Source organism: Sparus aurata, chromosome 5, assembly GCF_900880675.1.
Source record: "Sparus aurata chromosome 5, fSpaAur1.1, whole genome shotgun sequence".
In the NCBI taxonomy this organism is placed as follows: domain Eukaryota; kingdom Metazoa; phylum Chordata; class Actinopteri; order Spariformes; family Sparidae; genus Sparus; species Sparus aurata.
The window spans coordinates 5523215-5540825 of NC_044191.1; the positions used below are offsets into that span (position 1 = coordinate 5523215).

A 17611-nucleotide genomic window follows, 5' to 3' on the forward strand; every position below is an offset into this window, starting at 1 on the left:
TATTATGCCTCCGTTTTAGAAAGCCGATCACAGCAGCTATCACATATCACCTAGCCAAAGCTACGGCCCCAATAAACACTGTACAACATGAGGTATTAGAGGATGCCCTCTCATCTTGGAGACTAATTTTTTTTTACTTTTGTAAAAATCATTTATTATCCAATGATAGAACTAACAAAACAAAAAAAAACATTGCTTTGGCAGAGGCATAGTAGTATGCCTCTGCCATACTACAATGTTTTTTTTTGTTTTGTTCAAGTTCATCAGTGCAATAAACATTTTGTGAAAAAAATCGTGCCAGAGAATCGTGATCTCAATTCTAAGCAAAAAAAATCGTGATTCACATTTTTTCCAGAATCGTGCAGCCCTAATGCGCACGCAATAGTGTCACACCGGTGAACAATGAGGTGATTTCATCCCCCCCACATATTCCTATGGTATTAAACCATTTGCCCGCCCTCGCGGTGTACCAGCATACTGAAATGGAGCGCACCTCAGTACGGTGAGTATACGTGACAACCCATTGGTCAAGTTAGATTGATTGACAAGCCATCAAGCCAATCACAGCCATTTGACCAAACCCAGTAGTCCCGGCTGCACGAGAACTGCCGTCACTCACTGCCGCAGACAGCAAGCAGAGCAGAGGTATTACTGCATGAAAAGTGGGATTTTTGTCCCGTAAATGCCCGGAAATCTCCCTAATTTTCGGCAATTAACGACAATTTACAGCCTGTGAACGTCGCGTTCGTCTGTGCCACATATTGACGGAAACGAACCATAACATATGTGGAGATCGCGGAGGTGCGAATGGCTCCAATTAGCATATGAATGACAGCGAAACCACACCTGGCCAGAGGATGTGTGGGCCAGTCAGTATTGGATGAAACCACTACTGTCTACTGTCACTATTGGTCACCCTGGGTCATTATAAATGTATATGTACATATACACACAAACATAACTTGTTAACTTAAGAGAAAAAATAAATAATTTTGTGTACCTTTTGTACATAACATTGGCCATTGCTAATGACATACACAGTAATTAATCTAGCATACTTTCATAAAATAAATCAATTCAAGCTCAAATTTAAGGGTCTATAATCAGGCTATACTGAGCCTGATCTATTTGGATTTTCCTAAAATTAAGTTAATACCTTTTAGAAAAAGGTCACCTGGGGTAAAAGGTGCTACCCTGATTTGCATTTGTATAGCTCACAGCATTTTCATGTACATTTTAAAGCCTCCCATAGAATCAGGGGGAGGGGGGTGTAAATAAATAAACTGTCTTGCTTTGTGGCATGTCAGCTAATATTAAGCAAGCCAGGTGGCAAACAAAGTGAATGCAAGCCAGGTAAAGTTAATGGTAACTGACAGTTTTCTAGAGACACCCACTGATTTTGACATTATTCAACATGATCATTATTCTTTTTGTGAGGAATGCCAAAAAGGAAGCGGTAGCAGAAGATTGACTTCTTTTTCAAGTCAAGTTGTTATGTAAGTGGAGTTATGTGACAGGAGGGAAACAGAAAGCTAGCATTCAATCTAATGCACTAATTCAAGTTTATAATAGTACATTCATATTCTTGCATTAATGCCATTTACGTAACTTAAAGCTATTTGTTGGAGCTTAAAACCTTCTTTTCAATGAAGAAAATCTCCTACATCAACTCATCCCTGTTACTGCTCTCAGAAACTAGAAAAGAATATAAATGAAGACAATGAAATGCAATAAAACTATTAAAATCTTAAATAATAAGAGTAATGAAATAATATAAAGTACAGTAAAGGCTAGGATGAAAGATTAGTTAAAACAGATTAGAACAACAAAATATATGTAAAATAATAAAAAGCAGATAAAAGAACAAAAGAAAGGAATGCTTACTAATCAAAATCAAGGCTGTAGAGGTTTGTTCCAAGTTTACATCAAATATTTCAACACTTCCATGCTCAGGATTATTAACATTGAGTTCTTTATGTAGGATGTTTATGAGGAAGGGAAGTCCAGGAGTCAGGACAAAGTAGAGCTAAGGAATAAGGAATAGTTCACACAAAATGCCTAGTTGTCTCTCACTAGTCTGTGGGCCAGTATTGGTTTAGTAATTTCATAATCCTTCCTCCCTGAGATCAAGCAGCAGAGATTATGTGACAGTGAGCAAATACTACTTATGGAGTTTTGGGTAAACTAAATAGAGTAGTCTTACTGTGCGTTCAGACCGAAAGCGCACAAAGAGGAAAATCCGCCTTGTCCGCCTTGTCCACTCCACCTAAATCGCTTTTGTCACCCTGTTCGTCCTTGCTTCTAAATTTAAAGGGCCCGCACGCCACTCACGTTAAACACCACCACTCAACTACTGCTGTAGCAGCCCATCCATTTACCGACATCGTTGATCACAGAAAGTTACTTGATAAAGTCATTAAATAGCATGCTGCGTTGCAACACTAGTATGCAATAGGGGTGTGCCAAAATATCGATACTACGATATATCGCAATATTTCGTCTTGAGGTACGTTATCGATACACTGGTGCCAAATATCGATATTTAAAAATGTAAAAAAAAAAAAAAAAAAAAAGTTGTTTTTTTTTTGGCCCACCACCACCACCCCTCTTCGGAGGACAGCTTTATCTTTATCCCCTTAATGACAGTTGTAGTCAGTGTGTGTGTTAAGAAGAGACACTATGCAATATACTCTTTGTTTACTTGGCTGTCATTCTTGTGAAATTGATTGACAATGTTTTGTAATTCCTGTGAAATGGATTCAGTGCAGTCAATAAATTCTGAATTTCTTCAGTGACACAGATATCGTGATGTATCGTGGATGAAATTCCTTGCAATATATCGATTATCGCAGAATCGCTGTATCGTGATATTATCATTATCGTGGGCAAAATATCGTGATAGTATCGTATCGTGAGGTACCTGGTGATACCCAGCCCTAGTATGCAATAATTTCTCTCCTTTCTTACAAACATATTACACAATTAAAAGCGACCTTGCGCGTTTTGTAGCTGGAAATACAGTCATTATTTTGAGTTATAAAAAAAATATAAATCACAAATGCTTGATCAAGGGCCTGGCCTGAGGATAGTCGGGTCGGGCTCGGGCAGAGAACCTAAACTCTAATGGGATCAATTCAAGACGGCCGATGCGTGGAGGAAGGTCGCTTTTAATTGTGTGATATGTTTGTAAGAAAGGAGAGAAATTATTGCATACTAGCGTTGCAACGCAGCATGCTATATAATGACTTTTTCAAGTAACTTTCCGTGATCAACGATGTCGGTAAATGGATGGGCTGCTACAGCAGTAGTTGCGTGGTGGTGTTTAACACGAGTGGCGTGCGGGCCCTTTAAATTTAGAAGCAAGGACGAACAGGGTGACAAAAGCGACTTAAGCGACTTAGGTGGAGTGGACAAGGTAGACAAGGCGGACGAGGCGGATTTTCCTCTTTGTGCGCTTTCGGTCTGAACTATGTCACCGTTTCTAAAACAGGGCGTTTTTCTTGGCTGCGTTAAAAAAGGGCAAAAATTGAGATACCCACTTCTCCAGGGACCACTACATCACTGGTTTTATGCATTTTCCAATACATTCAGCAGATTTCCGAAAATCCTTCAGCCTTTAGCATTCACACTGTATTTTCACAGGAAATGCAAATTTTTCTAGTTTTTCAACTCATATCTAGAAAGTTTGGTCCATAACTCCTTCCACATTTTTCAACGGATTCACTCCATTCAAACACAGAATATTCATCTCAATTGGGAATCGATCGCGTCCATTTTTCTAATTGATATCATTCATAATTTCAGAGATATGACGTTTTTCAGCCTTTTTTTCCCCATTCAAGCAGATGACGGAATCTTCAAAAGTCCTAAATTTTCACACTTTTTCGAGCATATTCAAAGCTCGTCTAATCATTCACCCTTCCAGATAGAAACTCCATTCAAATTGTTCAACGTTTACAAAGATCGGGACTTTCTCCCCTGAATTCAACTTTTTCACAGCATTCAGACTTTTTGCACAGTCGCACTTTAAACATTGGTAACTTTTCAGCCACTTTAAGATTTTTGCATTGGTGTGTATGGGGTGAAATGCTGACAGGCAGAGAGGAGGAGCCAACTGACAGAGTGGGGAGGAGCTGCAAAAAATTCAGAAATCTCATCTTCATCTCGCCCTCATTTCCACAATTTTGACTCCAGCAGAAAATAAAAACACCAGCTTGTAGGTACACTCGTGCTGGTGTTACAATGGATCTCTGGAGGCAATCGGACAAAAACTTTTGGCTCGGTGGGCGTTTAACTGACAGGAGCACCGACCAACTGCTGCAACCCGTTTTGCCCCACTGGCAACAATTGTTGCCGAAGTGTATCACTGTCATTTTCTACTCACAATAACAAATCTCAAAGGTACTTATGCAACGTTTTCCACTTATATACTAGTAGACAACTTAGACAAAAGTTTTGTTTTATAGAAAATAGTTTCCAAGTGCTTCCTATCACATGACATCATCTGCTTCCTGCTACTTCTGGCTGAAGACATGGTTGATGCAAATCCTCCTGGAAAAAGGCAATTTTCATACATTTCTTATGATTTTTCCCCCAAAACATATTTCAGAGTTCGTACACATTTTTCAAGGTCAAATTCAAGCACCTTTCAAGCACTTTTAAGGGTCATTTTCAAGATTTTCCAGCACCTTTTTGCTGGGGTAAAATACGTATCTACAGGAATATATATACACTCATGATTTTTTCTTATCACAATTATGTACATTGTATTATGCTGTAAACATCTAAAATTATGTTTCATAATAGCAAAAACTTCAGAAATTAATTATCCAGTCTGATCCCAATTTTGTGGAAGACAGAGTTATAATGTCAAGCACTTAAACTAAAATCCAAGCACTTTTCAGACCTTGAAAACACAACATTGAAATTCAAGCACTTTCAAGGATTTCAAGCACCCGTACGAACCCTGATATTTATAATTATTTAATCATTCAAGTCTCTAGAGTAACCCTCCCCCCAAAAATTGTACCTGGGATGAATATTTTTTTGTTCATGGGCTTATTTCTGTGAGTGGCAACAAAAGTTGCCAGTGGGCACATTTTTCGCTAACTAAAGGAAAACATTGACCTGCAGGATTGCTCATAATTAACTTATTTCTCCTCTTAGAATACTCTTCCTAGCTAAATAAATTCACAGGTATTCAAGGCCTGTGTCTATAGGATTTTTAGGCTGTCGCCACCCCCTCGTGGTCCAATTGTTGAAAAACGCGTGCTAAAGTGCCCTTTTGGGAGCCAAAACGTGTGCTAAAGTGCCCTTTTGGGAGCCAAAACGCATGCTAAATTGCCCTCTTGCTTGGCAAAACACACTAAGCTGCCCCCTTGGCTGGTTAAAACATGATAAACTGCCCTCTTGGGTGGCAAAAATGCGCACTAAAGTGCCCTCTTGGTAGGGCTGGGCGATATGGACTAATAGTCATATCCCGATATATTTAGGCCGAATATCGATATACGATATATATCCCGATATTTATAAGCAAAGTGAGAGCAAATGTTCAGTCAAAGTCAAAGCCAAATATGACATGTGGGTGGGAATTTCGTCATTTTAGGGGCAAGTCCATTTGGCCTTCACTTTTTTTTTTTTGTCAGGGGCACCAAGGCCACATGACAGGGCACAAAGGCCACTGAGTAAAATTTGTTAATTTACCTTTCAGACTGATACCATAACATCCTAATTTATAATAAGAAACCGATAATGTATTAAAACATTATTTAAATACCAATATCAAGTTAATGTTACATTACAAAACAGTTTTTTTTTTAAGTATGGTTAGGTGAGTTTTGTGACACTACACTGAATATTAGTGTTATTGAATATTTCTCCCAAATAGAAATTCCTCAAAATTATGGCAAAGCACATTTTTTCCAAACAAAAAAAATGTAGAATAACCAGCAGGAGACCACTGATGTGTGGAGTGATTTTGGTGACACTACACTCTGAATAATAATGAAGTTATTGAATATTTTTTGTAGTTTTCGGTGTTGCACTTTGTAGACGGTCCCTGCGCCCTCGTCTCACAGACGGCTGATCACAGACCAGAGTTAATGTCCAGACGCTCGTTTGGATGAAAATACGGTTGTAGCTCGTTGTCTTCCTTACTACCGTAGGAAAGAGCCGTCAGTTGTGTTTTAACAAGGTTTCACTTATGAATTATTGATCCGGGAAGTTCGAATCTGTGAATATATTTCCAACTTTACCGAACTAAATCCTACTAGGGGTGGTGAAAAAAATCGATTATTGATTAATAGCGATTATAATATTGACGATTATGATTCGATTATTAAATTTCCAAAAATCGATTTAAAAAAAAAAAAAAATCTTTTTTTTTTTTTTTTGAAATAGTAATACAAACTGGAGTCCTCCTCTTACTGGCTTCCGCTACATGGTCCACAGTCTGGAGCCAAGATATGTTATTCCATCCCAGAGCTTTTTCACACTTAAATTGATTCCAAATCTTTACAAGGACACAAAGCTTTCCATGCAAGTGTCCCTCAACTCTGCTCACAGGGTAGCAATAACCTGCGATGCCTGGACATCCAAAACTACAGTCTCAAAAGTAACCATTACACAGGGGCGGTTCTAGGGGGGGGGGCAACAGGGGCCAGTGTCTCAGCAGTTTACTACCCAATCAAAATTGCTGAATTTGTAAACACTGTTTTGTCTGAATGAGGGATTTATCTTTTTTTCCGGGTTGTATGTGCCCCCTAACAAAAAAGGCGGCCCCAACCTGGCTCCCCTATTAAAACTGGTCTGGAACCGCCACTGCCATTACAGCTCATTATGTCAGCAGTTAATGGAAGCTAATGTCCTATGTACTTCAGGCGAAAGCTATGGATGATAGCCACACAAGCGCAAATATGTGTGAGTTTCTCAAAGCAATGGCAGACGAGTGGGGAATAGAGAAACACGCCCTGGTTCTCGTCACCAACAATGCTTCTAACATGAGTCCGGCTGCTGAGCTTGGCAGCTTTCTTTTAACAGTGAAACACTACATTTGAAACAAATAAAAAAAATAATAATTTTGATATTACAGTTACACTATACAATATTGAAGGTGCTGTGAGGTGTTACTCCCAAGATAAGTAAAATAATTCAGCAGCTGACTGATGTTAAATGGAAGATCAATAATCGTTAATAATTGAAAATCGAATCGATAATCGTTAATAATCGAAAATCGATTTGTAATCGAATCGAGACTTCAATAATCGGAATCGAATCGGGAAATTTGGACGATTAACCACCCCTAAATCCTACCACATAAGTCAGTTACGTATCATGTCAAAACCGGCTGCGCTCGCTCGCTGTGCTGTAAGTTTCGTTCTTCTGTTTTGAGATGCTGCTGCTGTTTGAGAGGCTTTAACGTGAGATCATCGTGATGATGAGACTCCACCTGCGCAAACTGCGGGCTCACTGAAGTTACTGTGAGTGACTACTGGGCACTCAGGTGGCTGTAATTCAAGACAAGCTCGCTACGCTGACCGGTGGCCGTGCGATGATTTTTTTTCACGGGACATCACGGCCAAAGTGCGGGGCAACGGCGGCCACCAAAGTGTATTTTCGCCCCTGCCCTTCGAAAAGTCTGTGCACGCCACTGCTGAGATGAATATCTGATACAAAGGTTATTTATTCATAAAGAAACCAGTTCAAATTGTTTGCTGAATTTTATACAGGGGGAACCAAGGTTTGAACCATGATCATTAGCTACCTTCTTGGGATGATAATATCCATTGGTATCCATTTACAGTTCTACATATTTCTTTTTTGTTTTACACCCCCCACCCTCCCTCCATCTTTTTTCTATTATTTATTATGACTATATTATTATTTTGTTATTACTATATTATTATTTTTTATTATTATTATTATTATTATTTCTATATAATTATTAGGTGACATTTGACCTAGTGACAAGCTGTGTGACCACTGGCAACAATTGTTGTCTCCACAGTTTGGATCGGATATTTCCGATCCGTGAATTACGTTGGTATCAGACCCGATACCGATACTAGATCAGATCGGCCTCATACCCATTTCAACATGTTTCCTCCAGTTTTCACATGTTAACCTAAACATGTATCGGCCCACTGTTTATAATCATATGGATGCAGTTAAGTATCTGGATTGAGATCCTGACCCACCGTGCATCACGGAAAGTGACAAAGTTACTCAACATTACATGCAAGGGCTCTACAGTGCGAGCATTTCACTCGCATTTACCCCCCAAAAGAATTCATGTGCGAACCGGGAAAATTATTTCGGCGCACAGTGTGCGAGCAAAGGTCACAAGTTACCATCACAACTGGGGCTGAATGATATATTGTTATCGTATCTATCTAGATTCAAGATTCATTGAAGATATTCATATCGAAAAAGCAACGATATAAATGATATATAGATTACCCCGCTCGCCCTGCACGTATAGCTCTGGCAGTCACAACAAACATCCTTTTACGATTGCCCTTGAATGCACCGCTAAGGCCAGCCAACCACAAACCTTATTTCATGCTTGCTGTGGATCGACAGCTGAAGCCAACCAATGACAAACATACGAGGGCGGGAGTGAGGGAGACGGAGACTGAGACGCACACACAACTTGGCGACTGTCTAGCTAGTTTAGCGACTTTCAGACCCTCTTAGCGACGTTATTTCTAAAAAGCGACTAGCAACAAATTTAGCGACTTATTCAGATCATCAGGGGAAAGGCGAGAAATATATCATAATGTAATTCTCCTGCTGCTCAGAGTCATCGCAGTCCACGGCTCCTCTACAGCAGCGCCGGGGTCTCTGCCCTCCCGAGCGGCTGCGCAGGCGGCAGTCGGGTGTGTGTGTGTGAGGTCTGGCCGGGGCAGCAGGAGCAGACACCGCAGCCTCTCACTCTGTGGATTTGAGACCGTATAGCTGCCGTCTACTCTGTTTTGATCCGTTAATTCTCTGACTACTTAGTCTTTCTAAATTCTACTGGTACTTTACCAGCGTCTCGATCTTCACTCTCACTCTTTCTCTCCAGATTAGGATGTCATCTAAAAATGCGCATAGTTCGTTTGATCTTCTCCCTCCCTTTACTGTTGTTACTTCAAATATATTTGTCTCTGTAGTGAGTTTGTGATTATTTAGTTAAGATTTCTCTATCAACCATTTGTATATGGCTTAAAATAATCTCTTTATTTTTCTGAAAAATGCTTGGTTTTCACCAAACCCGTAGTCATATCGTATCGTATCGATATCGAGATATCTGGCATGAATATCGAGATATGAAATTTTGTCCATATCGTTCAGCCCTAATCACAATCTACTTCGTCTGCGATCGTTCAAAAACTACAATCCTCTGGCCGCAACGCACTACCACAGTAGTTTTCTGTAATGACGTAACCAGTGTAACACGAGAGGCGACAGGTTAACGGACTGTGGTGAAGTTAGTTTTAGGTAGTGACCGACCGATTATCAGCCACCGATATATAGGGGCCCGATAGAACGGCCCAATTTCTATCGGGGGTTCTATCGTATCGGTGAAATGTTGCGCCGATAGAAAAAAAAAGTGTGACAATGACAAAAGCACGCGCTGGTGTACCGATTTATTTTGTCCAGTGGGGCGCGCTGAGCTCAGCCAGAGACTGTGAGGCTCAGCTCACATTTCAGTGAAGTCCCTCCCCCATTCTACACCACGAAACCTCCCGACCACCTGACCAGTCAGCCGATCAACCAGCGGACTTTTCCCCCTTTTCCAAGGGGACGAATGCACGACATTTTTTGGCATGCATTGCTGACCAGGGCATTGTTTCTCAATAAATCAGAAAAACCTTTCCCATCATTCCCCTTTTCCGTGCATGGTTGAAGGAGATCGCATCCACGCTCCGCTCCCTCCTGCGCCAAAATGTCCCCTTTAGTCACATAAACCAACCCGGGTGTGTGGACACAACCACCGCATCAACTCGCCACCCGCATCTATTTAAACTCTGTCACTTTGCTTTGTTCTTTTGCCCTGATGAAGACCTTCAGGTCGAAACGTTGGCCATGTCTGTTCGATTAATAAATTAAATAACGTCAGGCATATTTAACATTGAGGCTACGAGTGTGCCGCATCACTTCCTCATCAATGCTGGTGTCTCTTATTTGTGGCCGCTGCCAGCACCACACAGGCTTTGCCTTTCAGCAATCAAGCGCTGTTTTCGTCTTTGTTAAAAACAATAACAGCAGCAGCTGAGATCGCTGTGCCATCAGTTCTGCTACATTATTTATTTTATTTTTGTTTGTGTGCCAATCTGCACTTTTTCTCAGCTTGACTGAACAAGTTCAAATGTTAAATGTCATTTAAAAAAAGTCTGTTAAATGTTAAAAGTCTTGAATAAAGACATTGGTTTAAGAAAGCATCTGTCTGTACTACTGTCACTGTGACTGTACTATTGCATAATCATATCGGTGCAAAATCTATGCACAATCCAAGGTAGGGCTGCACAAAAAATCGTTAAAAAAAATCGCGATCTCGATTCACACATACACGTGATCTCATTTCTAGGAAGCCCGCCTGCAGTTGAGCGTTTGGAAATAGTGAATGAGAGTTGAAGCAGAGGAAAGTCAGCGCCAGTAAGGAAGATTGAATGGATGGCGACGAAAACCCAGGCGGTAGTGGTGAGAGTCACCCATCCACCCGAACCGACCTCGTGCCCAAAAAAAGTTCGCATTCGGCAGTGTGGAGGTATTTCGGACCATGGAGCCATATTTGAGCCTGGCGGTTCATTTCATAGCACCTGATTTCACTATCAAAAGCCGGTGCTTTCAGACAGCTTTTTTCCCTGAAGACCATACAGGCGTGGCCCTGGCACAGGGATTAAAGGATGCCCGTTCATCTTGGAGTCTGAAAGAGGATACACCGACCTCCATCACAACAGACAACGGACAAAACATAGTAAAGGCCATCTCCCTCAATGACTGGACCAGGCTGCAATGTTTTGGCCATAGACTCCATCTGGCAATAGGTGAGCTCCTTTAGAAAACTATAATGAACTGTATTGTATTTGTATCACCGCAACAACAACAAAATAGTAGTAGTAGTAGTTGTAGTAGTAGTAGTAGTTGTTGTTGTAGTAAAAAGGCTAATAAAAGTTGATGGTGTACTAAGTCCATTTTTTTTTTATTTCCCTGTAGAGAATGCAATGAAAGATTCACGAGTTGAGCGTGCTGTAGGTCTCTGCAAAAAGATTGTGGGCTCCTTCAGTCACAGCTGGAAACGGAGGAGAGACCTTGCTGAGGCCCAGAAGGAACTCAAACTACCTGAGCAGAAACTGAAAACGGAGTGCCCAACAAGATGGGGGTCAAGGCAAGCAAAGGTCCAGAGGATACTTCAACAGCTTCCAGCCATTTCACATGTACTGTCCTCTGATCGGAAGATAAGACACTTGATTCCCACATGGCAAGATATTGAAGTCCTTGAAGCAATCAACAATGCCCTCAGCCCACTGACAGACTTCACTGATGCCCTCTCCAGAGAACAATACGTGAGCATATCCTCTGTGAAGCCGGTTCTCCACCTTTTTGAAACCTCTGTTTTGGCTGTGCAAGAAGATGACACAGTTTTCACAAAATCACTCAAGACAAAACTCCTGGAATACCTGCAAGAGAAGTACAGAGACCAGAAAACTCAGGATCTACTCGACATAGCCACCACAGCGTTTCCTCTACATTCATTTAGAAGTGGCGGCCCGCCAGTAGATTCCCTCCGCCCTCCCCCAATAACTTACCGCTGCCATCGACGTTAATTACTCGCGAGAGTGTGGCCTTGAAAGTGACATCACGGCAAGCACCCAGGCACCAGGTCGGAGAGTCAGAGGAGTGTCATCTTGAAAATAGGGCAACGACTCACCGGAGAAAAGGTGGACTTATTAGCATAAATATTAAATATTGATGGCCAGCTAAGGTTACGCAACATATCGGTAGCTTAATTAATTGGGCCCGGTGCCAACTCAACTCAGTGTCGCTAACGTGAGTAAACTAATTGATAGCATTAAGCGAATATATACACGCCATGATGTAACTGCTGACTGCATTTTCAGATGAGCTTGTTCAAATTTTTTCAAAACCCAGAAAAATTCATTGTTCTGAGCCTGGGAGCAATCTTTGCCACTGATTCTACAGCCCCATCAAGAAATTATTATTTATTGTTTTATTTTTTATTTTATTGTTGTATTTTTGTTATTATTTTTTATCTTTACATTCAGCCTTTAAAAAGCCCTTTTCCATGCCAGCCATTCAATAACAAGGGGGATTATGCTGGGCATAAAAGTAAAATCTGCAGTCAAGTGTCATTTGTTTACACCGCCACGGCTCCCCGGAGAGCCTGCCTCCGCTGCTGAAAAAAATCCTAGAGGAAACACTGCACCACTCTCGATCCGAGATTCAAAATGAATTACATCAGTGAGAAGAATAAAGGCACAGTTAAAGTGAGACTGACAGATGAGATGACTGGCATATCTCCAGCTATGGCAAGTCATCATGTACAACTGCAATTGTCTACTGTAACTGTTGTGATATTATATTGGTTAATATTAATGTCTTAATCTTTTTACAGCAGAGCTCCCCTTTGACTGCCTCCCCTGCACCCCCCATGAAGAAGGGCCGAAAGACTCTTGGAAGATTCTTTAAAGCAGCAAAAGCCAGTGAGGAGTCTGACTCTGCCAACCTAAAACAAGCAGTGTTCTCAGAGCTCGCATCATATCTTCTGACAAGCAACATCGATAGTGAAGATGACCCCTTAATCTGGTGGGGGCAAAATAAGGGTCAATATCCACGACTGTCTGTGCTAGCGAGGAAATATCTGTGTATTCCCGCTACTATGGAATTAGATTTGTGCCAAAAGAAACAAACAAAACTTCTTAAATGTCAAACAAAAACAGGAATTTGAGAGAACATAAAACTAATTTCAAAAATAAAAATTAGAACTGCAATCAAATAATTTGTCAAATAGTGTAAAATATTGGTCTTTTACTCTTCTAATAATGCATTATTTTGTTTACGGTTCCCTCTGCTGGTCTCTCGCCACTCAGACTTTTGCGCTGACTCTCAGCTTTGCGGTCTCTCTGCAGTTCTGTCTCGTTTGCGCTCCCTGACTTTTTGTTTGAAGTTTTGGCACAAACCTCTCGGGTGGGCAGGCCTTTTCAGCAGAGCGTTCCCATTGGCTAATTAGATTTTGACTGACACAGCTCAGTACCTATGGGTAGGTAGCTAGCGCGCTAAACGACCCCGGCTTTAAAACGGAGAGAAGAAGAAGATGACGACGACAATGAAGAACAACAGTAACAACCCACAACAAGAAAAACTAATGAAGTGTAAGTAGTTATGACATACATATATTATTCTTCAGTGTCGTTGTCGTCGTCGTCATCTTCTTCTTCTTCTCTCCGTTTTAAAGCCGGGGTCATTTAGCGCGCTAGCTATCTACACATAGGTACTGAGCTGTGTCAGTCAACAACTAATTAGCCAATGGGGACGCTCTGCTGAAAAGGCCCGCCCACCCGAGAGGTTTGTGCCAAAACTGCAAACAAAAAGTCAGGGAGCACAAACGAGGAAGAGCTGCAGAGAGACCGCAAAGCTGAGAGTCAGCGCAAAAGTCTGAGAGGAGAGAAACCAGCAGAGGGAACCGTAAACAAAATAATGCATTATTAGAAGAGTAAAAGACCAATATTTTACACTATTTGACAAATTATCTGATTGCAGTTCTAAGTTTTATTTTTGAAATGAGTTTTATGTTCTCTCAAATTCCTGTTTTTGTTTGACATTTAAGAAGTTTTGTTTGTTTCTTTTGGCACAAATCTAATTCCATACGCTACAAGCTCACCTTCTGAACGGCTGTCACTCATTGTGACATGTCACCATTTGTCACTGAAGCCTCAACATGTTGACAGACTTGTGTTTCTGGCCAAGAATCTTTAAGCAAATTCTGAAGTGCCATGTTCAGGGCCATACGCTCTACATTCTAAGAAAATCAGACTGTTTGATGAGCAAATAATGATAAGGGGAAGTTGTTATCAGCCGCATATCTTATTTTTTTTTTTTACTTTGTAAAAATAATTTCTCTTCCAATGAAAGAACTACTACTATGCCTCTGCCAAAGTAATGTTTTTTTTGTTTTGTTAAAGTTCATCAGTGCAATAAACATTTTGTGAAAAAAATCGTGCAAGAGAATCGTGATCTCAATTCTAAGCAAAACAATTGTGATTCACATTTTTTCCAGAATCGTGCTGCCCTAATCCAAGGCCTGTTTTCATTCCAGCTCAAAAACTCACTATATCGGTTGCATATCGGCTATCGGTGATTGCACCCCCTCAAATATCGGCTATCGTTATCGGGCCAAAAAATCCCTATCGGTCGGACACTAGTTTTAGGTTGGATATTCTGCGGATATTCACTCGGGTTCTGAAATTTACATACTGTTTTTATCCTGAGCCATTGAACTAAAAAACTCAAAACTAAATTGAACTAAATTTCATTCCCATTGCACTGTAAAGTGTAATTCGAATGACAATAAAAGTCATTAAATTACTTTGCATAAATATATTAATACAAAGTAATTGCAGTTTTCTCAATATCTTCCATGTCATGTGACCCAGTGACGCCAAACCAGCAGCAGATTGTATAAGTAAACTGGACGAATAAGACACACCTCTTTCTATCTTATTTGAGTGCTTCCTCCATTTAATATGAATATTAATATGCAGAAATTATGATTTTTTCTCAATAGCTTCCATGTCATGTGACCCAGTGGCTCCAAACTAGCATCAATTCGTGTTTTCTAATTGGGCCAAATAGCACACATCTCTCTATTGTTTTTTAGTGCCTCCTCTATTTCATATTAAAATTAATATGCACTTGGACAACTGGAATCGGAATGGAATGGAATCGTAAGGTGCCAAGAGATTCCCACCCCTACTGAAAATGGTCGCAAAATACAACTAAACTATTGTTATCTGGAGTCATGGATGAAAAAATATATCCTTGTTTGAGGCCATGTAAAAATAACTGTCAAAATATGTTTTTTAATAAAACTTTGCTTCAGGCTGTGAGACACCTCAACTGATACTCGGCACACCACAATAAAAACTGTAATTATTTCATGACTTTTCCAACCCAGAAAGTTATAATCCAAACTTGTAGCAGGCATTTGGCATAACAATAGTAATTATATAGAAATAGGCAATCTTCCTGCATATGGTGTTGTTTGCTTATGTTGGCGATGTAGAGACATCAGTATTAAACTGTGTTTCATAACCAGCCAAGAAATGTGGGATAACTGTTGCTGCATATTTTTCTATTTTTACACTACGTTGTCTTTATTAGTCAAAGAAAATAGGCATAGGAATAAAAAGGCATTACAATTACACAGCTAAAAAATAAAGCAGTTGGCATTTCATTTGATAATACCATGTTCATTTGTACGGCAGGAGACTCTGGCCTATGCTGAGAAGAAGTTTGACGTAAAGTGATTTTATATCTCTATACCTCTTTAATCCACCAACACTGCAAAAAACCTAAGATTTTCATTTAAAATATTGCAATGTATAACAAACAAGGCTCAATGAAAACACTGATAGCAGAGGCCATGCAGTACATTCAGAGAGACTAAGGATGCAATTCCCCATTAACCCGTTAGCTGAATCACATTTAACATTTAAACTGAAAATACAAAACAATTGAAACAGAAGGAAACACAAAAGGTAACAACCACAAACACGTAGCCTCGTGGATAATAATATTTCATGATGATGTCCAGGCTAAATATGGCCTATAGCAACAACGACACACTTTCAGAGTAAGAAAGCGAACCCAAGACACACACTGAAGCAACAAAAACTCAAAAGGTAAATTTTATTAAATATTTATAAATTTGTCTGAACGTGAATCGCTCGTAAATGCAAGCTATGTGCAAGAGGATATTAATGCTAGCTAGCTGTCAGTGGGGCTAATTGTCCACATCAGTGCTGTAGTTGATTGTATAAAAATATCCCAATTCACTGGTCTAACATGAATTTTAAAATGTGCCAGGCTCACGTGGTTTCTGTTTGAACAAACGTGTTAATTATATCCAAGTAAAATTAGCTATTCGATTATTAAGATAATGAAACTGCTTCCTTTACATCCACCGGCGCTTTTGATAGTTAGTTTTGTTCGATATCAACATCAGTATGACCAATCCCCACAGAAACGTAAAGTAAACGCTGGGGACTGTACAATATAGGCGTTTGGCTCCACATGAGGGCTCGCTCGCTGGGTAGCTAGCTAGCAAGCTAGCATAAGCAAGCAAGCTAGCAGAAACGCAGCTACGGTCTGCTCGCGAGTTGGCTAGCGACATAGCAAACGTCTTTAGCCGTGGAAATTCGCTTACGGTCTTATGTTGACCACATCATAAACTCGCTCCCTCGGCCATACGACCCAAAGCTGCATGAAAACTAGTGTTAACAGACAAACAATCAGTTAACTGGTCCTCTTCGGAAGGCTGACTTTAAATTAACTGGCCTAATTTACCGGTGCTTTGCTGCCTAACGGTAATATTTAGTCGACTAGGTTAGGTGGCCAGCAGTGACCTCTCTCTTTTATGAAGTTTACAGCTAAAAACGGACGATATATTATCTTCACACAACAGTGAAATCTTAAAGCATTAACGCGAAGGACGATTGAGCCCACTATGCACCAATGTAGCTTAAGAACTGCACACATTACAAATTAAAAGAAAATAACGGAATCGGGAGATTTACCTTGGCCAGCCTCCTGCTCGCCGCCATCTTGAAACTACTGTGTATTCCCAGAATACACAGCGCGTCGAATATGGATCTGCGGCCGTACTCATAAAGCGTCCCAGTCATAGGTCCCTGTACTGTGAGCTGCTCCTAGTGAAGATATACAACCACATTTATAGAATTATGATTTGTACCTTAAAATTAAGACAAGATTAATGTGAAAATATAATTTCACAAAGCCTGTTAGCCCTTAAGAGATATGGTGAGGCAGAGCCGGCCCTGAGCATAGGCAGTATAGGCAAATGCTAGGGGCATCGTCATACGGGGAAGAAAAAAAATAAATAAATAAAAATAAATAAATTTTTTTTTTTTTTTTTTTTTACCAGTGCCATTACTACTATTATTTCGAAATATTATATAAGCCCACAGCAATATAACGTCATAGCAAGGACTATTAAATAACGGAGAGGCCTTTTTTCTGAGTTCTGGCTCGTTGCACTGTGCCTATCCTATGTGAGGGGGGCGGGTCGAAAGGCGAGCTGCCTGAATCTGACCGGACCGAGACCCCAAGACCAAGAGAGAGATTAATGATACTGTAGGTCCAAACCACAAGGTCCAAAAGACTGAAACCATCTGGCACCCAGTGAAGGAAAAGAAGGAAAGAAGAGGAGGGAAAACGTGAAGAAGATACAAGTACAGTAACGTCAATGCGATGAAGTGAATTAAATTAACAGTTTAATGATTGTTGGAGCAGAGTGTTAGCTTGCTAGCTAACTTCGGACGATAGCAGCATTGTTTAATAATCAATAAATAGCTGAGTCGACGTGTGT

The 17611-nt window shown here is 40.4% G+C and overlaps 1 protein-coding gene across 2 annotated transcripts in view; it reads right to left on the reverse strand.

Moving 5' to 3' along the window:
• Positions 1-17081, reverse strand: part of ube2l3b (ubiquitin-conjugating enzyme E2L 3b) — a 61485-nt gene extending 44404 nt beyond the window's left edge. Inside the window, exon 1 of one of the 2 annotated variants that reach the window (XM_030416979.1) lies at positions 16800-17071. In XM_030416979.1, the coding sequence (XP_030272839.1) occupies positions 16800-16907 (108 nt within the window). In that variant the 5' untranslated portion in view covers positions 16908-17071. Of the gene's footprint in view, positions 1-16799 lie in introns of both variants that reach the window. The other variant, XM_030416980.1, reaches the window with a different exon arrangement.
• Between the last annotated feature and the right edge of the window lie 530 nt (positions 17082-17611).